Consider the following 20,487-nt stretch of genomic DNA (forward strand, 5'->3'; position numbering starts at 1 on the left):
ATATGTTGGTATTTAAGGCTTGAAAGGTTTCTTTTTTTCTCTGTCTAGTTGTTTGGAACTACTACTAGCTATGCTGATAGCAGCTATTAATAATGAGATCCAACCATGCGTATACGGTTGTGCAGGATTACAATTTATAGAACATAATCTAATTTAAAAGCACTTGAAGTTACACTGAATAAAATCCATGCACACTGACCACTCCAATCAAGGCTGATCACGAACTCCTTTACCTGTCTACATTCATCACACCGTCGTAGCATTGGACAATGTTTCCAATAGTGAATGTCCAATCCATCCTCTGTGAATGACTCATCCTTCTTACCGCAGAATATACATAAGCTGAAATAGATTGTTAGAATTATGTCAGATAACATCCTTCAAAGGATGAAATACTGAAATACTGCCTGAATCACTCGAACTAAGATTACGAAGTAATTAGAAACAGTGTAAATAACAAGGAAGGTTTGGAAAACCTTTAAACCATTAAAAAAGTAAAGCTACAAATAAATCCCAATAGAAACACATATTACAGAAGAGTCTATTTTCTATTTTGGAACAATTGTTGCTTAAGTGGGACATGTCTAAAAGCAGAAAATTTCATCTTGAAAGCCTCTAATGACCCCCATGATGGGTTGTGATTCACTTACTTGTCCAGATATGTGATAGACTGCTGTGTATCCTCAGTTTGTTTCAACTTTGTCTGGGGCAATTTTGTGACTTGTGGAAAATAAAAACACAATATCAGTTATAGGTTTAATTAAGATTAACATCTTTTAGCACAAGGAAAAGGGACAAAACAGAATCTAACCTGAAAAGAGTGGCAAGCTTTGATATAAAAAAGATTAATAAACATTAGATAACCACAAATTGCAATCACTAAGAACCGTCTTTAATGCTGGGTTTCTTTCTTTTATTTGTTTTGTTTTTGCTGGTTTTCATATTGTATGTACATGATCAAAATAAATGGTATCTCAGTGCTGGACCTTTGATATTGTTTCACTTGTGTCAAATACAATTGTTTGAGAGCTGACATTACAACATAAGAGGTATACTTGGAGTTCACGGGTTAAACTCTGTCCAATGCTGCCACCCAGCAACTCAAAGCAAAACAAAAGGCCTAGCCAATATAGGCTCTTTGAAAATGGCCAGTCATTTTTCTTCTTCAGTAGAATTTCAGTACCCTCATGAAAAAATGGTCAAAACAGATGAACTTCCATAAGCCTTCTCATTAAATCTCCCAGGTGTCAAATTCATATCTTGAAAACATGAAAGACAGAAGAACCAAAACAATGAATCACATAAACAGGTCAAATTGGAGGGCTTATCGTTGCATGTCTCAAAAACTGTTTTTCTTCAACTCATGATGTCCTTGTGCTTTTAAATCAGTCCATCAGGCCTAGATGCATCTTAAACTGTTTCTTTCTATACAGGTATGTTCATACCTGATTTACCAGTCTTTTGAGTCTCTTTCTCCACTTTAGGAGCTGCCTTGTTGGTGCATTGTTGTTTATTGGTTTCATCCTCTTTCTCCTTCATGAAAACAGAAGTGAATGTTATTGAAAGTAAAGTTCTGAATATATATATATATATATATATATATATATATATATATATATATATATATATATATATATATATATATATATATACATTTGAAATGATTGCATGATGTGACGTAATGTAGTCTGATAATAACTCCACTGACCGTGATCTCTTTCAAGGCAGCCAGCTGCTCTTGAAGACAGTGGATCTCCTCCTTTTCCTTCTGTCCATCCTCTTTACTATTGCACTTCTTCAAAGTCTACGTGAAAAGTGGCAACTCTTCAGCTTAACAACCCAGGAGCACTTTGTAATTAATTCATTTCACTGGATTTCCAATTTTCACTCTTGGATTTGCAGCAAAGAATTGTAGTAGTGTTGGCAGCAGCTCATACAGATGACACAATTTAAATAATTAATCTTTCTTGGGAGTTTAGGTTATGGGAAGGTTAGGTCCCTTATACTGCCAGTAAGAAATTAGACTGAGTCACTGTTGAATCACAAGCCTCACAGTCAAACAAATAACCACCTCGCCAAGTTTGGAACAGACAAGACTGAAACATGATTCCTATCCTTGGTACTATCACTAAAACTATGAAGATTGGACTTGATGCCACTAGCACTCCATGCTTTTCAGCTTGAGAAATGTATCCATCTGCCATGTACAGTATATCATGTCATTGGTCCACCTACCAACTGCTCCTCAATGACAATGGTTTCTTTGAAAAAAACGTAACAGCATGCTCACACTCTTTGACTAACAGTTTGACACAATTACAATAAAGACTGCAAACAACAAGAGCTATAATCACAATTGAATTGTAATAAAGGTATTCAACATGTTGTGTCCAGAATAGGCCTAGTATTAACGTAAATACTCCATAGTACATTGATGTCTAAATAGCAATAAATGTGTAATGTTATGACATTAAATGTTAGTAGGTAAATGTTAGGTTGGCAAGTGTTTGAGCGATAATGTTGAAATTGTGTTGGAAAAAAAAATATTCTCCTTGCCTGGTTCTCCAACAGCTTTCCATCGATCTTTGCAAATCCGTCAAACACTGTTTTATAAAGGAAGGTGTTTCTTGAAGCAGTGTTTTGGGGTGATAGGTGGCTGAGAACAGCACTTCTGTCCTGCTTGTACATGGAAAAGATGATGTGCACAGCCAGCTCCCGCACAGCAGGTGCACTGTGTTCCAATGCTGCTATACAAAACTGAGAAGAGAACATTATATATTATGCTATAGTTATAGAAAACTGACCAACAGTGTTCCACATTTAGACTAATTTATAATTATACATACATACATTTAAACATTTAACACCGAGCGAGCAGATGACCTTAAATCACATTTGCAAGAAATTGAAATTGTCATATTTGCTAGAAATTTACATTGTTTATGAAATTCTGATGTCATTTGATCAGACTTAAGTGTATGATCATGACATGCAATGATCCAAAAGTCCAATGACTGGAAATCATTGAATCCAGGGTTGCATTCAAAAAAGGTTGAGGTTAAATTTTTCATAAAGAACAAAGACCAAAATGTAATTAATGTATCGTTTCTGTGTATGAACTTCGAAAACTGTTTAGGTCAAATTTCCCACCAAAACCGGAGATAACAATAATTAGATTTCACTGCATCAGTAATCCACTGCAGAGGGACTGCTAAAGTCGAAACACAAAGTCGAAATGTGACTCTAAAACTGAATTCTTTAATTTTTAGTTATTTTTCCTCATTTGATTTCACCGAGTTTTTGAAATGTTTTTCCAACATATTTTTGGCCTAGTGTGTTTGAACTATCTGTGTTTGACTTCCCATCAGTTAACATTGCCCCACCATAACTATACTTAGAAACGACCAGGTGAAAAGCAACTTGCTTTTAACAAGGCTCCAGTTTCAACAAACATGACTTTCATGAAGCAATGTTTGTTCAATCAGTCTCTTTTCTACACCTTGTTGAGGAACTTTTTGAGATGAGTGGTCACCATGACGCAAGAGACCATTATCCAACGCAATCAGAGTCAAGAGAGTAACAGCATAATGGCAGTCCTGCCAGTGGAGAACATTAACATCCACGGGTAAACTGTGTACAAAGGCCACCCATCCCTGGCACAATAGGCTTAGGGGAAGGCCGCCATTATTCTCTGTTGTCTCTGACAACCACTCCTCATTTTCATTACACAAATTCAGCCATTTCTTTTTTTTTCACATTGGCAGAGCAAATCCCCCAGGTAACAGCAAAGGAGAAGGGAAAAATGCTCATACCACAGCTGGGCCTAGCACACCAGAAACAGAAGCAGGCCAACAATGACATTAACCTATGCATGTGATAATAAAAGAGACATTGCAGCTCTTAATCTGTGAATTTGACATGTCAGTCTGACTTTTAGTTTCTATGCTGTTTAGAGATGTACAGTGTTGTAAAATAGTCTGCATAGAAATGAAGATTAAATTATGCATATGTCATAAAAGTATCTTGGCAAAATCATTGTATCATAATTTCTGTATTCGTAAGTATGTGCTACCAGAGATTGCATTTCTTTTCATTTTTTGTTAAACTCAGGCATTGCTGTAAGATGATGAGTTATCTCTACTTTTTATGTCATGAAGATGTCGACTGCAATCTGTCATTATCGATCACATTAAAGGAAATTGAGCAATCAGCAATCCTTTATATAAGCTGATAAGCGATATGTTGTTATCGTCTTACTTTTGCAACATTCCCAATCATCTCTTTAAGCATGGAATTAGAAATCTGCATGAAAGATGTCAAGGATCTAAACAATTTTTACAATAATATTGCCATTTGTTGCCATTTGTTCACAGGCTCATTTTATATGTTCTTGTTACAGCTCAACTTTTGGTGGCTGATTAACGTTAGTTAATGAAATGAAATTAAAGTTATCGGACAGAATTAACTGTTTGCATATCTTACGTGTATACATATTACAGTCTTGCTTTCTGGGTTTGTAAACTGCAGAAGTAAAATAAAGGAAATTATGGAACAGAATTCATACTCCAGCGTTTGCAGCTCATTGCTGTTCAATATATCAGGAGCGAAAATAAGCTGCCTGGTACAGCTCAATGAAGACAGGAGGTGTTTCCCAAGCACAGAGCAAGGCATGCACAAACATGCAAACACAGAAAATCCATGTGGCCTGAGCTTGGGAAGTTGGGGAAGCCCACATGACAAACCTAACAATTTACTCTGAATGATAAAGCTGTACAGATTCAGGGGGAGGGTTGAGTGGACATGGGGTTGTGAAGCAGAGTTCTATGCAGTGAAAAAGGAGAAAGGGACTCATTGGCCTGCTTAGTTCGGTTAACAGCTGGATAGTTTGCGCTTCAATATTAGGTCACTGTTGGAAACCTGAGGAGAGAAGGGTTGAAAACTGGGTGTCAGTAGTGACAACATTGTCTCGGTTGACTGGAACTCTGTGACGAATGTTTGGCGAAACCTGGGAGGAACAGCTCAATTTTCAATTAGTCATCATTATATTGAGAATTACTGTACTTAGCCACAAGTAATGGAAAAATAAGCTTGATTGAACAAGGTTTTTGAAATAAAGGTCTCTTTTCAGAATATGCATCCTCATGTTATATCCAAATTAGAAAAATTGCGGTTATAGAAACAAATCAGGCAACATGAAAAAAAAGTCATACAGCAAAAATTGTCATATAACTTAAGCATTTCTTGTGTTACTTTTTGTTTTGTTTGTGTAATTCAAGTCAAAAGCAGAAAAGTTTGAGTTCCTCATTGTTTAAGAGAGCCCCAAATGATAAATCCCCAAATACCATGTAAAGAAAGATTCAGAAAGACACAATGTCTTTCTTTTGTTGAAGAGGTAATGTGAATGTTGCAGTGCCTTGTTAACTGTACATAAAAAAAACATTTACAACCAATATCTTTCTTGGCTGTCACATAGGGTTTTATAATCTTGTGCTATGGTTGATTTGAAAGGTAATGAGATAATCAAACTTGTGACCTTCCATGAATAACTTTAACAGGATAATACCGACCATCGCAATGCTTGGTGTCTGCTTCTGATTTCAAATTATTTGAATCTAATAATAATAATCTCATTAAAATCATAATAGTAAGATCACCCAGTGCGTTACAGGTTCTTTACCATCATGACATTATCCAGGGTGAATCCAGTGTTCTCTGTACCCAGGACATGGAGCAGCTTCTCCAGAAGTTCAGCCCGACTTTGAGCCAGTCGAGAGGGATAGTTGCACTTGAATGGCTTAACAAGTTCACCCGGGATTACCTGCAGGGTGCGGACGTCCTTCAATGTAGCAATTTCCTACATGGAAAACATGAGACAAACTATGAGTTTGATATATGAGGTCATTATACTCTTAAGAGAGTGATTTGTAAGCTGTAAACTACCGAAAAATCATTGTGATTTGTCAATCAGTACAAGTGTCCAGCAGAGGCTTAGAGTTCATGAGGGAAGTTACAAAGGTATTATTACAGTTATACCGCAGAAGATCCTTTGGTAAAATCTCTCATCTTTTAAGCCTTTATCGGGCGAGCACGAGAAATATGTGACGCAAACATTAAAACACATCTCTTGAGAAAAAAACTAGTCCAGCACACAAAGAGACATTCTGTCATCCCGCTACAGGCGCACATCCAGAAGGGTTGGGCTATGATTTCAGAAGACCAACACTCATGGTATTGGCCTGCATGACCATCACCCTAACTGAACTCTTTAAAGGGTGCTACTGGAACTCATGAAGGCATCCTCTCGCTCTTACTCAACACATACACCCATGGATGAGTGCACTGGTAAAGAGTACACATTTTGTCTCCCAGACATAGCTATTGCCTTCACTAACACAGTGAGCATCATACCCTTCCCTCAGACATTAAACTGACACTTTCTGGTCACATGCCAAAATATACAAGGAAGCACTCCAGGACCTTGTACAATAAAACGTTCCACTACCTCCACTACCTGCACTAAAAGCTACAAGTAATTTCAAGGAGACAGTCTTAATGTCACAACTACCAAATATTAACAACCTGAATATGAAAACACTGAATGGAACACTCCTCACTCACTTCATGAATACACTACAGCACTGCATACTTCTGGTGGTGTGATCGGTACACAAGAAGCAAGGCCTTTGTATACTATTCAGAAACCTGAAAAAATATCTTTGGCCAGTTTTGAAAGCAACAAGAAACTACAAAGGTTTGGATTTTGTACTCTGAAATGAATAAAATTAATTTTTAGATGCTTTGTAGCAAAAAAAAACAAAAAAACTAAGGTTACAAGCTATCATAAAATGTTATTAGTTTGAGGAAGTGTTTAGATTATGGGTGTTCGTGTGGTTACAGTGCTCCGATCAATGCCATTTTCATCAAATATTTGTATTGTTTTAGATAAGCATGTTATCAGTTTGTGTTGTTCTCTCTCGGATGATATTCTGGGGACACAGGGTTCTGACTTCACACTAAACCTTCCACACAGCTTTATACCATGGGAGATGGAGGACATATTTATCACCAGTTAATGTAACATTGGCAATAACATATTGTGAAATAAATATCACTCTAGTAAGATACTGTACCTGTATGAAAGCAATTGCTGCAAGCCTGAGGCGACTGGCTGAGTCTCCAGTCCTGAACAGTAGATTGTGCCAGGTCTGCTCCAAGCAGTGGGACATTTCTGCTCGGCCGAGACATAGACCTGGGATCAGCTGGCTCAGCATGAGCCTAAGCAGCTTCAACGAGGTCTGGAAAACCTAATGAAAGCCAGTGGACATTTTGCTCAAATATTCCAAGAAAAGCTAGCAGCAGGGTGACATCAATTAGCACCGACACTAGACTTGGCAATGTTTGGTTTCAATTGGTTGGAGAGTGCAGAGAGAAAATGGCAAGAAACGGTTGATGAGTGGGATTTGCTGGAGCACCTTATATTTGTATTTATAAGCATACTGACCATATTGTGAAAACTGAGTGATGCAAACAAATTGGGGGAAGCAGACACTGCTCTTAAAGAACATTTTCATTCATAGTGAAAATATAAAGTATCAATACCATGTTAACTTGATTCTGGGGAAAATACTCACAGATGATACTTTGTCTAGAAGTGCTTTCTTAACCAAGAAGATTGCCGCTCTTATCATGTTTCTCATCTCCTCCTTGGGAGTGGTGGATGATGCATCCAAAAGCTTCTTATACACTTCCAGGAGTGCATTCCTTCTGTGAGACCAGGTTTTAGAATATGCCAATGCTATCTGGAAAAGGCAAGGTGGAAACGAGTAGTCAAGGAAAGACCCCAGTATCAGTTACACATTTACTACACTACACATAGTGGGTGATAACTATTTACAGTGGGAGCAATGATTATGGAGGGTTGATATAAGGTTAATGGTAATTTAAGAGGCTGTAACTTGTGATACTGCTGAAAAAGAAATGACTTACTTACTATCAGTGTATCAAATGACAAACATCATGATGAAACATTGCATGAAAAGTGCTGTTCCATATGTTCCATGACAAATATCTATAATTTCTTATGCACACTTGGGTAAACTATTTGGTCATTAAGCCCGTGAAATCAATTCTTATTGGCAAAGTCTGCAGCAGCTGTAGGACAGTTTTACATCAAAGGCATCAGGCCGTTCCCAACATTATCTATGACAAGTCTTATACGGCTATACACCAAAACAGACCCTAAAGGTACTTCAATTAGCATTGGATTTGAGAGGTGGACTGAATTCGTTTGAAGGGGTGCCAATGTGTATGTGAGGCTTCTAAAAACTAATTCAATTTGATGAATTAATGACCTCTTGCTAAAAAGAAATGTATTCCCACCTAACTAATGGGTAATGATTACATTGACCTGCATTGTCTTTTATGTCAATGTCCAATCGACAACATAAAGGGGTATCTCAAAACAAACATATGTTCATGCTTACCATTTAACCATGATGACAGCTCCACATAATTCATTAATCAAACTGGTTTGTTTTTTACTTGCCAAACAGTTTCAACTTGAGGAAGTAGTGTAATTTGTAAGGACAACTGATATAGCTAATCATCCAGACCCAGCTGAAATAGCATGCATCAGGCTACGGTTACAAAATAAATGTGAATTGGTATATTTTTATCATGTGGGAAAACGCATTAAAATATTTCATACAAAACAAATGCCATGCATATTGGGTAGGTTAATTTGCAATCCCTGTTCCTGGTTGGGCCTATACAAATAAAACACAAGTTCAAGAGCTAAGTTGGAAAAGCGGAAACACAAAATATCTCTACATGATCGATTGGACATCAGTCTGTCCTTGAATAAGAATCCCTCTTTTGAGGCTTCCCTGAGATTTCTCCAATGTTTCTTTATCAAAAGATATTTTCCTAAGGAAGCCACTCCTTCAGAGTGAAATAGTGTTTCTATCATTTTTGAGGACCTTTGACTTGAGGTGACCCTAAAAGTGTTAAATGTATATACTTAAAATGTACAATTTGAGACAATCTCTCCTCCCAGAAATCACAGCCTATGGATCTCACTTTAAGCAGGTCTGGAGACCTTTTAACATGAAATGACTTATTACTAAGTCAGGATTATCTTAAATGAATCAGTTTTACTTTATATGACCTCATATATTGGCACTTTGAGCCCCATTCGTGTCTGTTTGAAGCAGCCGCTAACAGACATTGACAATAGACTTCTCAATGATACAGGAGACAACATATGTCCAGCACTTGATCATTAAAAAAAAACATTTCTATACTACAATTCTTCAGAAAAAAACAAGACAAGAACGGACAAAAACTCATTATTCAAGTTTGCAGGGAGCTGTAAAATGGACACAAAAGAGTAAGCAAATAAAACCTTTTTTAATAGATTGTGATAGATAAAATAAGGTGATGATACACTTTATAATATGAAACTGTGGATACAGGAATATAAAAACCCAAGAGAAACTGACAATCCCTTAGAAGGCATAGGTTTTCATCTTCTACCTCTTACCAGGCTTTCTCCATAGACTTCTATTGAATGTGCAGCCTCTCTCTGAGCCTTCTCTGTAAGTGGCTGAGCTTCTTCACTCATCTCAGGGCTATGTGGACTCCTCTGAGCGTAAGGTTGGGGGTATTGCACCATTTCAGGACTGACATCCACTGTTGTGTCTTTCCTCTGAAGGACAGGCAGGGGCCTGTCATCAAAGGGCATACTGTTGACCTAACAAAGCACAATATAGGTTTAAAACACCTTTTAAAAATAAACATCTCTTGTGTACATTTATCAAGTATTTTTACCTTACAATGCATACATTACAATAAATAGGTTACATGTTTAATTCTCTGTCAATGAAGCATAATATAATGGTCCATTTTAATTAATCATTTCATTGCTTATTTTAATGAGGATGAGGTGGTCATTTACACTAAGGCTGGGGTAGTGGCAGGTTTTGTAGGGCTAAAAAGCTGAATTCTTTATTTGAAATAACTGGACGTCTTTCTTAGATTCATAAATACAGTATACAGTATTTCAGTATATGTTTAATGCTTTTTCTGAATGAGTACATAGCAAATACATGAGCATGAATAATGTCCCCTTGTTGAAAGGTTCTGGGAAAATAGGTCTACCCTATAATATACCCTATATACCCTAAGTAATACCCTACTTAATAGAATCTCGATTACTTCCTAAACTACGTAATCACAAACTGTATGTACTATTTGATCAGTGAATAAATTAATCACTAACATTATTATGGCAATGGAAGCTTGACACCCTCAAAACAAACTCAAGTTCTGTCCAAACAGCTGCTTATCAGTCACTTATACACCTGCTTTAAGGCCAGGCTGGCAGCTACTGGAGTCAGCCAACTGTTGAACGCTTTTAATTAAATTGTGAAACTTAAAACTCTGAATCAGTCTGTTCTAGGTTGGTGGCAAGTAAAGCATAAAAATTCCCCCTCCGAATGACCATGTATCCCCAATAAATAAAAACCACTTAGGATATGAGTACCCAAAATGCTTCAGTGGAGAATATAACTGTTAGCCATACAATTGGTGCGTTGGTCTGTCTGTATCTGCTGATCATTTAAGCTCAGACTGAAACGTCTTAAAAATTATTGAATGTTTACCCCACATTCAGGTTTAGCAGATATTACAGCCAAATCTTTTTTTTCCAAATCGATGAACTTTTCTCCTGCTACATTAACGTTGTTTATCAATTGTCTACAGAACTAAAAACATAACATTCCCGTGCTCCTCCTAGCTTGTCAAAAGCTAGATGATAGCTGCCCTCTGGTCATGGTTCATCCATGATGGGCTAAATGCTAAAGTTTTTGCAAATTTTGTGCTGTATGTATAACTGGATGTAAAGGTCTTTAGCAGTGAATTCTTCTGATTTATGAGGACCAAGTATATGTCTTACAAGTTGTTTGATATTGATTATTCCTTTTTGAGTTTATATCAAAGCATTCTAAAGTGTTCTGAAGTAAAACCTCAGAGATTAATTAGAAAGGTTTGATTTGTTTTGCCACATAAGGAGATGATGTCACATCAAAAAGGTATGGATGAGCAAACACACTGTTTGACAAAAGTGACACTCACGCCTATGTGTGGTGCAGCAGAGGAGGTGCAAGGTGTGACAACTTGTTTGCTGAGTTTAGGCAGAACAATGTCAGTGCGTGACTGTAATCTGCGAGTGTTTGATTTCTTCCCTCTTTTCAGCGTGTCATGGGACTTAACGGGAACTGAAGGGTGACCTGAAGAAGGCGAAGATGACAGAGGATTGCAGGCTGGCAATGCATCTTCTACTTTTGTTATCTAGAGAAAAAACAATCGGGCAAAAGACATTTAAACACTTTTAGATAATTCATGCTTTTTCTCAAATCTCTTACTAGCTTTTCAATTAGAAAAACAAACATGTTGTTTAAAAGGTACAAATTTTACAAAAAGTCTGTCCAAAGTGTTCCTAGACTGACCATAGCCAGATCCAGAAGATTGTGCACTTCCAGCTGCTGGTAGACAGTTCTTCGGTATGCCTCCATCTGATTCTTCTTCTTTTTGGCAAGATCATAATCTTCCTTTTCAATAGCACATCGTTTCTCTACATCATATCGGGCCAAACGCTCTCCCACCTGAAAGTCCACAGACAAAATGAATTAAAATGACAACTAAGGGTCACAATTGCACATTTTAACAAATATCGTAAAGGATGGAAAAAATGAAAAATAAGAAAACACTCTTGGCCTTTCCTTGCGTTGTTTTTCTTGATTAATTGATTGATGTTACTTTATTCCAGTTCTGAAACTGACTGACTAGTAGATCCTTCACTCTTTTTGTACAGCACTTAGACCAGTAGGGCCTAAAAAGCTCTATTAGTCTGTCAGAAAAACTAATTCTACATTATTAATAACAGAGCACCATGGTTTGTTAAGTTATGTGGTCAGAGAATGTCAAGATTCAACAGAAACACAGCAGGTGCTTTGTAGTGATGTGTTGGGATTTACAGGCTGAAGATGTCAATGGAAACTTCTATTTGACAAGACTAGACACAATTTCTCCAGATGGAAATTCCATTTAGAGAACTTATATTAAACTAAAGTACTTAAATTAAACTATTGAATCGACAGGAAAAATCAACAACTGGCTAACAATTGTATCAGTGTGTGTGTCATCTGGTTACAGAAAGGCTTGGAGATGAAGAAAAGGAAGCAGAAGGAGAGACACAATCCAGGAACCCCACTGCAGCTGTTGGGCCTATTAAGTATTCATGGTTATCATGGTAACATGGCATACAGAAGAGACCAATGAAAAGAATCCAAGCAATGTCTCACAAATACTGTTAGAGACAATCTAGAAATTATACTGAATATGTGATGTATTAAAAAAAGGCTCAACAAACCAAAACAATACATACAATATAATATACAATATACATACATACAAAACCGTTATCAGACGCAATTGTACTGAGTGAGTGATGATAACATTTAGTTGGAAAAAAAAATATCATATCTCTGATGAATATGGGCGTAGTATATGACTGTGTTGAGGGATAACAAGTTCTTTTTTTCCCTGAACTGTCAATGTAGCCCTCTTATTTTCCATGTGAAAGGGCCAGATTTTACCTACAGCAAGCAAGAAATAACCTATGTGTAAAAAGCTGAAAAGTTGATCTGTTTAGCAATGGTTGCAATCATAGTATCTCATATTTTGACCTTTGGATCCCAATCATTAGCGTGCACCCATGGAATTTCTCATTCCGCTCCACTTTCTGTTATTCTGTAATTCCAATCACAAGCTTCTGAATATTTTAATCGCAAGCTGAAGGTGTTGCTTGATTCTTAATGGCAATATTCAACTGTACCTTTCTTTCAATCATTAATTTCTTGACATCTGTTAGAATATCCTCTCAAAAGCTTTCAAAGAAAGTTTTACAAAGAAGAGCTCCTGTGCTAGAGACACTGTTTACAGTAGCAACTCAGTACAGCCATCATTTTTGACACTGCCTGTCCGATTGTCACACAGGATACTGACAATCCACTCCAGTAGCATTCTTGAAGCAAAGGCTCCATTACCATAGAAGTTGACTGCTTCTCATGGCTCCAGCATCATTATTAGGGAATCATTTCAAGCAATCAGCTCCACTGTGCAATCAAATTTCACAAATGCCAGCATAATTGGATAGGACCATTATCTGAGGGTCTAAATTTTTTTCGTTTTTCTTAACTTCTTGCATACACTTGAAGTAAACTTCATGAACTTTAAATGACGTGGCATAATTTTATTTGCTATATGTCAACATCATTGAGCAAAGGAGCAAAGTTCATGCCACTTGAAGAGAGAAGTTGCTAGGTGAGAGAAAATAAGAACTCACAAAAGTTAACAAAAGACAGTTAGGTAATATGAAAATAAACGTATAATGTTGTTTCGCTATTCCCACAATTTCAGCAAAGCCTTGAACTGACATGAATTTTCTGGATGCTATCACCCTGTCATGTTTCATCGACGTATCAAAGTTTTAACAAAGATTTCAGGAAAAATGTCTTGAGAGAAATATGTTATTTTGTCTCTTTCCATCCACTTTCAGCAGATAATGCATACATTTCAATTAAAATTGAAATGGTAGGACTTTGCAACTGTTTCCCCGGCAATGTAACATCAATAGTTGTTTTGCTTGAATAAGCTTCAGGAACTTGCAGTCTTATTACTGACCAAATACAAATCTTATGGTATCATCCATCTTTCCAGTGGACAACCAGACTTGATGCCATTTGTGTGAATCATTAGTTTTTTATTGACTATGCTTCCACTTTACCAAATCACATTCCTCTGTTACCAATATGTTAGTGTTCTCATCTCTACATAAGTTCAATGTTTTTTTTCCCGTTTTCACAGTTGTAACATAATCTTACACAGTATGTTGGTGCATTAAGATGAAGAAGAAAATATTCACTCTTATGTCGACGAAAATGCTTACACTGGCATTCACTGTTTGATCAATTCCATCACCTTACTAATCACAGAATGTCATGGGAAAACTTTCTTCAAGCTTTATTAAATTCTTACTTTGCATTATGTATAATGAAAAGGTCTGATGAAATGCAAATACATGTAAATTCTTGATATACACAGGTAAAACAGTAAAAGACACTAGATATTTCAACAAGACAATTTGGATGGTCTTGTTGGAATGGTTGAATTGAAAGAATGACCAGGTAAGCAGTCTGAAAAAAAACAATCCAAATGCAAATTGTACAATTACTGTCCTTATAAAGCAAATAAAACAGGAAAAGTTTTTTGTTTAATTTACAATTAGTAGAAGTACTAGAACTACTAATACTACTACTATTATGACTGATCTGCCAATATTAGACATACAAATATCTGACTTTGAACACATCTGTAAGTTAACAGATATATTTCTTATTACTAATTATTGCAAAACCTCATTGGTTATTTTTTTTTAACATATTTCCGTCAGACAATGAGTTCAGCCACAGAATTCCCGAACAAGACAGTGGTAACATTCATCATAACCTTCCTTCAGGTCAATTTTAGCCTCAGTACCTTTTGAAGATCTGCAATGGCCTGCTTTAGAACCTTGGCTTGCTCATATATCTCGTGTCGGACCATGTTCTGCTTCTTTTGGTCCAGTTCCCGGATGATTTGAGCCACTTCAGGGTCCTGGTACATGTCAAAGGCTAGGTCATCCAGCGGGGAAATGGACTCGAATTTCCTAGTTGCAAGACAAAACACAACCAGTTCTCACTGTCTTTTTCAGACAAACAGTTTGAAACATTACTAAGGCTCTGCAACTGGTTGAAAATGAACATGTGACACTTCAATGAATAGTTTAAACAATGACAGCAAGGCCAGCATGAAGAATTAAAACATTATTTATATGTATTGCAAAATGTGTTTTCTTCTTTGCAAGGCAACCACCTGCATTGTGTTCAATTGCAAGTGACCTTGAATGCCTTATTGGTTGTTTCCAGACTAGATGGCTTTGTTGAACAATGTTATTGTCACAAGACAAAGACAACAGGGTTCAATGGCCTACCCTCACCCCATGAGGGTCGTGTCCAAGGCAGCTTCCAGCTGAGTACTATTGAGGTAGTGTTCAATCAGCTGCTCTCTGCTTGGCTGGGGGTAAACAGATGGACAAATTACACACACATGCATATATAGCCTTGCTGTATTGGTGTGCTGAGGACTTCTCCAGTGACTCCGCAAAAATCCAAAATCCCTTAATCCAAAACTAATCATACAGGTCTTGTTCTTACACTATTTCACAACCACCAAAGAAGCCTTAACATGATGAAGTGAAAACCCTCCTGGTACATCAAAACACTATTCATGAAAAAAAACAGGGAACATAACTCGCTGTTATCCTGTTAATAGTCAAACTGTAAGGTCACTTTGAACACTTTGAAAAGACAATATGACAAATGGAAAATAAGAATTCTGATGGGCATCATAGCATATTAATGCAATACTTAAAATGTGTTAGAATAAGTTAAATTCATAATACGACAGGTGACCCTTTCAAAGTTCCATTAATTGCTTTTATTAAGAGAAAGTTAAACTTCATCAGTATCGTACTAAGACTGCAAATATTCATATGGCATTGCATTATTATGATGTAGACTATGGGAGAAAAGAAAGTTTCTGCATATATCTGCTCCTGCTGGACCAAATCTAAGCAACAGCCATATCACATACAGTGATTTGATGTCTATCAGATAGACCTCAGGTTTCTCTAGAGCAGTTTAGACTACATCTTTTAAAGTTCTCCCTCCATGACAGTGGCACCAGGATAAACTCCGACCACTGAGCAGTCGTAGGAGAACAAGATCTCCACGACCCTGCAGGCAAGATCACTGCTATGGTCGAGGTGCTTGGTGGGATTAGTGGAGCAACAATGCAGAGCCTGTTCACTGGAATCTGTGAGGGAGTGTGTCAGTGTCTTTCCATGTCACTGTCTGAGTGTGTGCGTGTGTGTTTAAGGTGCTCTCTCGACTCCAGGAGCTGTCTGTCTACAGAGCTATCTGATTACAGTCACTAACTAAAGGCCTCCTGTGTGATTACATACTATCCTCTTCTTGTGTCTCATTACTAAATTCCTGACACATGCACACACAATTCAGGTATATATGTTTAGGTAACAACTTATACAATAAATTTCCATCTGAAATGTGATATTGTATTTTGACATCTGAAATAGCCTTATGTGTTAATATAATAAAATAGTGCCTTTAAATGTAAACAGTAGGTATATTATACAATCTGGCACACTGGAGATTGCATTGTTATTTCATGAATGAGTTTCAGTTCAAATATTGGGTGTCTCTTTCTGTTGTTTTTCCGTCTTACAATTTATTCAAACAAATAATCAAAGCTAAAAACACTCTTAAAATGTAAACCTCAACAAAAAAACGGAAGTGAATGATAAAGGTGAAGGAAACTTATTTGACTTGATATGGAAGAAGATGAAATGGTCAGTCATTACTTGTGTGTGGAATGAGACGGAAACACCAATCAGACATATTCAGGATGAGTGATGACATGGATATAGTACGCATCTTTGAAAACAACAGTACAACAGCACCACCCATTGCTGTGCACGTGTTAGTTCAGTGATGGGGGACAATTGATGAGAGTGCTCACTTACAATTGTGTTAAAAGCATTGCCATCCAAAGAGTCTCCAACAATATTAATAGCAACCAAAGCAACCTGAAATTAAAAGCAGATGTTGGTGGCGTAAAGGACAAAACAAAAAACAAAAAAACAATATGTTTGTGATAAATGGGGTAGACCTGAGAGGTTCAAAGTAGAACTAGAATTAACAGTTGGCAGCAATGAACAGCTCAGGTGCTTCCTTATAGCACTCTTTCCCTCCTTAACTCATCTCTCTCCTCATTATCTTCAGTTGCTCAGCAAGCAGACCTTAGCCAGCGGGCCAAATCAGGGCTTCCATTCATTTTTACCAATAATTTTCCCGGACAATGTTTGCAACAAGAGCTGTCATGTTTTTTCTTAGTCTTTTCTAACAAAATTTGACTTCTATTCAGGAGAGTAAATTTAAAAATTATTGCAAGATTATCGCACATACTTTGTCAAAACTTGGAAAAAAAAATCGGAATAATTTGGAAGTCCTTTTGGTTTTCAAGATTTTTCAGACTTTAAAAGACGTATAGGAAACCCCCTCTTACTTTACATATTCCTTTTTCTAAAATTATTTGAAAATTCCACAGTCCCTTCTGCAATAAAGACCCACTAGCCATATAATTTGTATAAGATGAAAAAAAATGTGAAAACTATTGAAGATTTTTCTAGAATCTTTACAAACAACACATCTGAAATCAATGTGCTCAATTTTTGCCAATTAAACAATCAATTATACTCTGTTAAAGAATTTAGCATCCAAAATGTTGGAAAATGTCACGACAGCACTCCGTTCGGTCTCATTAACAGTGAAAAACCAAAAAACGTTCAATACAAATTAAATTGTGAAATTGAGACTTGTTATATTAAACTAATTGACAATCTATAAAACTGCGAATGATTGATTATATTTAAGTCAATGAATTGTTGTATCATGGATAAATGTTTTCCAAGAACCTACAATTGTAAAAATGAGACAAGTCAAAATTAGTCTGAGTTAATTCATTCATTGTATCACACTACACTTTTACAGCACTATTCGCCTGAGTACCTGATTGTAGATATTGTGTCGGTTGACATGGTTCCTATGGAAGGTTATTCTCAGATATTGTCCAACAGCGTCAACATGGACCGATTTCAGCTCCCGAGCTTTGAAGTCTATACTCTCATTGTCTGACAAAGACACATACCTAAGGTGAAAGTACAGCGTTAGAGCATTTTAGTTAAACACATCTCTGTGTACTGCACTATATTGTAGATTCTCATTTATTCCATGTAAGGTACTGCATTACATATAGTCTCACCCAAGTCTGTGAAGCTGCCTAGTCAACACTGGACTGCTGGTATCTGGAAGGATGTCACCAATGTGGAACTCCACCTTGGCTGGAATTAAGTATTGGTCTGCCAGGAGCTGTAACCTCTTAATCCTATATTTCTCCACCAACTGAAGGGTGATGTATTGAGGATAGGTGCACAACCTATGAAACATTTCATGCATACATTAGACCTTATCACTTAAAGTAGCTGTCAAGAATCACATTTGTGATTAATCTTTAATGAGAAAACTTATTAGGAAAAAATGAAATGGGTGGGCTTCCCCTAGGCTCACCACCCACAGGAGGCCAAGAGGGTTCAGTGCAGTGTGAGCTGGGCGGTAGCCAGAGTGGAGGACCTTGGCAGTCCGATCCTCGGCTACAGAGGCACACTCTTAGAAAATGTAATGTCACCTCTCTGGCGAGGAAAACCCCCGAGCAGGTGCCCAAGGCGGAGAGATTCCGACTACAAATAGCCGGACTCGCCTCCACGCACAGCATGGGGTCTGGAACCAGGCCTCCGGAGAGGGACTGGACTCTTTTTTATTCTGGAGCTGCCCCTGTGACCCAACTCCAGGTAATCGGGGGAAGATGGATGGATGGAATGTGTGGGTCCTGTTGTTACTGTACTAAAATAGTCTAAAATCCATGTAAACTGATGCAGCCACAAAGAGAATTCAAGAATCGCTGGGGGAGAATACCAAATCCTCAGATAGTGCGTAATATATATATCATAGTTGGGCAATGTGTTGATTTACCTACTAGATCTCCATCCATTGACAGTGGGTGCATGGACCATGAGCTCCTTTGCACTGAAGTTGTCCTCATGACTTGACCAGCTGACCACACTGAATCCTATCTTCCTGGGCATCCCTCTTCTGGAAATCAAAAGAACACAATCAAGCAATTAATTTGTTCTTTGGTAAAAGAGGTTTTGAGAGAGATAAAGAGAGGGGGAGTAACAAAATGAATTCAGGAGACAGCTCCTCATTAATTTGAAGTTTTTCGATTTTTTTAGAATACTCAAAAAAAAAAAATGGATCATTTCTACTGGTATGAGTAATAAAAAATAATTTGATTTCCAGATGTCAGATTTTTTTAAAAACCTTTTGCTTACATATTACTTGTGTTTTTTATATTTACTTACATACAAATATGTCAACATAAATTAAACATTTACCCTTATAATATAATAAATCAATTGAAACTGGTCTGAAATGTACAGACGTGTATATATGGAAGGATGCTGATGTTGGAACTACCAGGCAAGAGGCCTAGAAGAAGACTTAAGACATTTGTTGATGTTATTATTTATTGAAGTAAGTTGGTTTAAGGTTAGATGCAGGAAGCTGATTAGGTGGTGGGAGGGAGCAGCCAAAAGGAAAAGATTGCTTGAAAAATGTTTGTGAACGTGTGAAACACTATTTCGGGAATGCTAGTAGCTCGAATTAGGGAAGATTATTCACAAGGAAGGAAGTCTATATGCATACCAAAAGATCTATAATGAGGTGAATGTAGAGGAATTGTTCTTTTTGAGGAAGAATATATCTACATATATATTTACTAACAAAGTATTCGGGTCGCCGAAGACTTTAGCCAACTGTTAACACTACCTGTACTCAAACCTCAGCTAGCCTCGCATTAACTATAAGCCTTTTCAAAGCGGCATTTAGACCGTCTGGCATCTGATAAAAGTATTTTAAATTCTGTTTGTCCGCATTTCAATGGTCTGAGCAAAACTGAAATTTTCCTACGTTTTTTACTGAAATATCTTACCGAGAACATCACCGTAGGGCTGACAGCTCGTACTTGAGTCGCATCTCCATAACCACTGATGACAACAACCAGCGCGGACATGCGCAGTGGGCACTCTCTGTTCGGAGTGGATCGTTGTTAATATTATTTAATAGAAATAAAAGCCAATTTATTCACTTGAATGCAGAATTCATTGAATTTACATCTACAGTACAAAACTAGTGCTTTTCTTGTTAGTTTTATTTGCCTGTCAAGTATGCGGGCGGAAGTTAATATAGGTGACGGCTGTTCATGGTCATGTCCTTCAGTATAAATAACTAACCTTGCAGTTTTTCTGTAAAGACTTGACAACCAAGTAATAATGATTAATCTGACAGACTGTGGTTTATCGATTAATATAGCTTGACAATTTTATGTATCTTTACACCGAGACACAAAAATGGTTGTTTGTTCATCCTGTGAACATTGTCATTTTCATAATAAAGAATATACACTGGGCCCTGGGTTTTCACAACTAAAGAGACATTTGGGTCTGTATCAAATGACCATGATAAAGATACTGGCACCAGAAATCAATGTATATTGTAGCGTGGGAGACCAGCCGGCGGAACCCCAGAATCATCTGTGATGATGACTGATCTTCTCATGATTTCGTGTTAGAGAACTCCATTGTTGAATAGCAGCACAATGTTGTTGTTGATGTGTAACACTAACCTAAAGCGT

General features: G+C 37.1%; 1 protein-coding gene across 2 annotated transcripts in view; it reads right to left on the minus strand.

Moving 5' to 3' along the window:
* Positions 1-19,840, minus strand: part of cep104 (centrosomal protein 104) — a 30,583-nt gene extending 10,743 nt beyond the window's left edge. Inside the window, exons 1-18 of one of the 2 annotated variants that reach the window (XM_086159120.1) lie at positions 19,786-19,840; positions 18,768-18,887; positions 18,001-18,174; positions 17,748-17,886; positions 16,703-16,765; positions 15,098-15,174; positions 14,599-14,767; positions 11,508-11,663; positions 11,134-11,349; positions 9,542-9,751; positions 7,632-7,799; positions 7,131-7,304; positions 5,678-5,854; positions 2,557-2,757; positions 1,709-1,804; positions 1,446-1,533; positions 651-720; positions 234-342 (exon numbers count right to left, since the gene is read on the minus strand). In XM_086159120.1, the coding sequence (XP_086015246.1) occupies positions 234-342; positions 651-720; positions 1,446-1,533; positions 1,709-1,804; positions 2,557-2,757; positions 5,678-5,854; positions 7,131-7,304; positions 7,632-7,799; positions 9,542-9,751; positions 11,134-11,349; positions 11,508-11,663; positions 14,599-14,767; positions 15,098-15,174; positions 16,703-16,765; positions 17,748-17,886; positions 18,001-18,174; positions 18,768-18,880 (2,400 nt within the window). In that variant the 5' untranslated portion in view covers positions 18,881-18,887; positions 19,786-19,840. The remainder of the gene's footprint in view (positions 1-233; positions 343-650; positions 721-1,445; positions 1,534-1,708; positions 1,805-2,556; positions 2,758-5,677; positions 5,855-7,130; positions 7,305-7,631; positions 7,800-9,541; positions 9,752-11,133; positions 11,350-11,507; positions 11,664-14,598; positions 14,768-15,097; positions 15,175-16,702; positions 16,766-17,747; positions 17,887-18,000; positions 18,175-18,767; positions 18,888-19,785) is intronic. The other variant, XM_086159121.1, reaches the window with a different exon arrangement.
* Positions 19,841-20,487: the final 647 nt, after the last annotated feature.

The sequence above is a fragment of the Fistularia commersonii genome, chromosome 14, assembly GCF_037954325.1.
Source record: "Fistularia commersonii isolate RoL2024-O1a breed Wild chromosome 14, RoL_Fcom_v1.0, whole genome shotgun sequence".
NCBI classification, from domain to species: domain Eukaryota; kingdom Metazoa; phylum Chordata; class Actinopteri; order Syngnathiformes; family Fistulariidae; genus Fistularia; species Fistularia commersonii.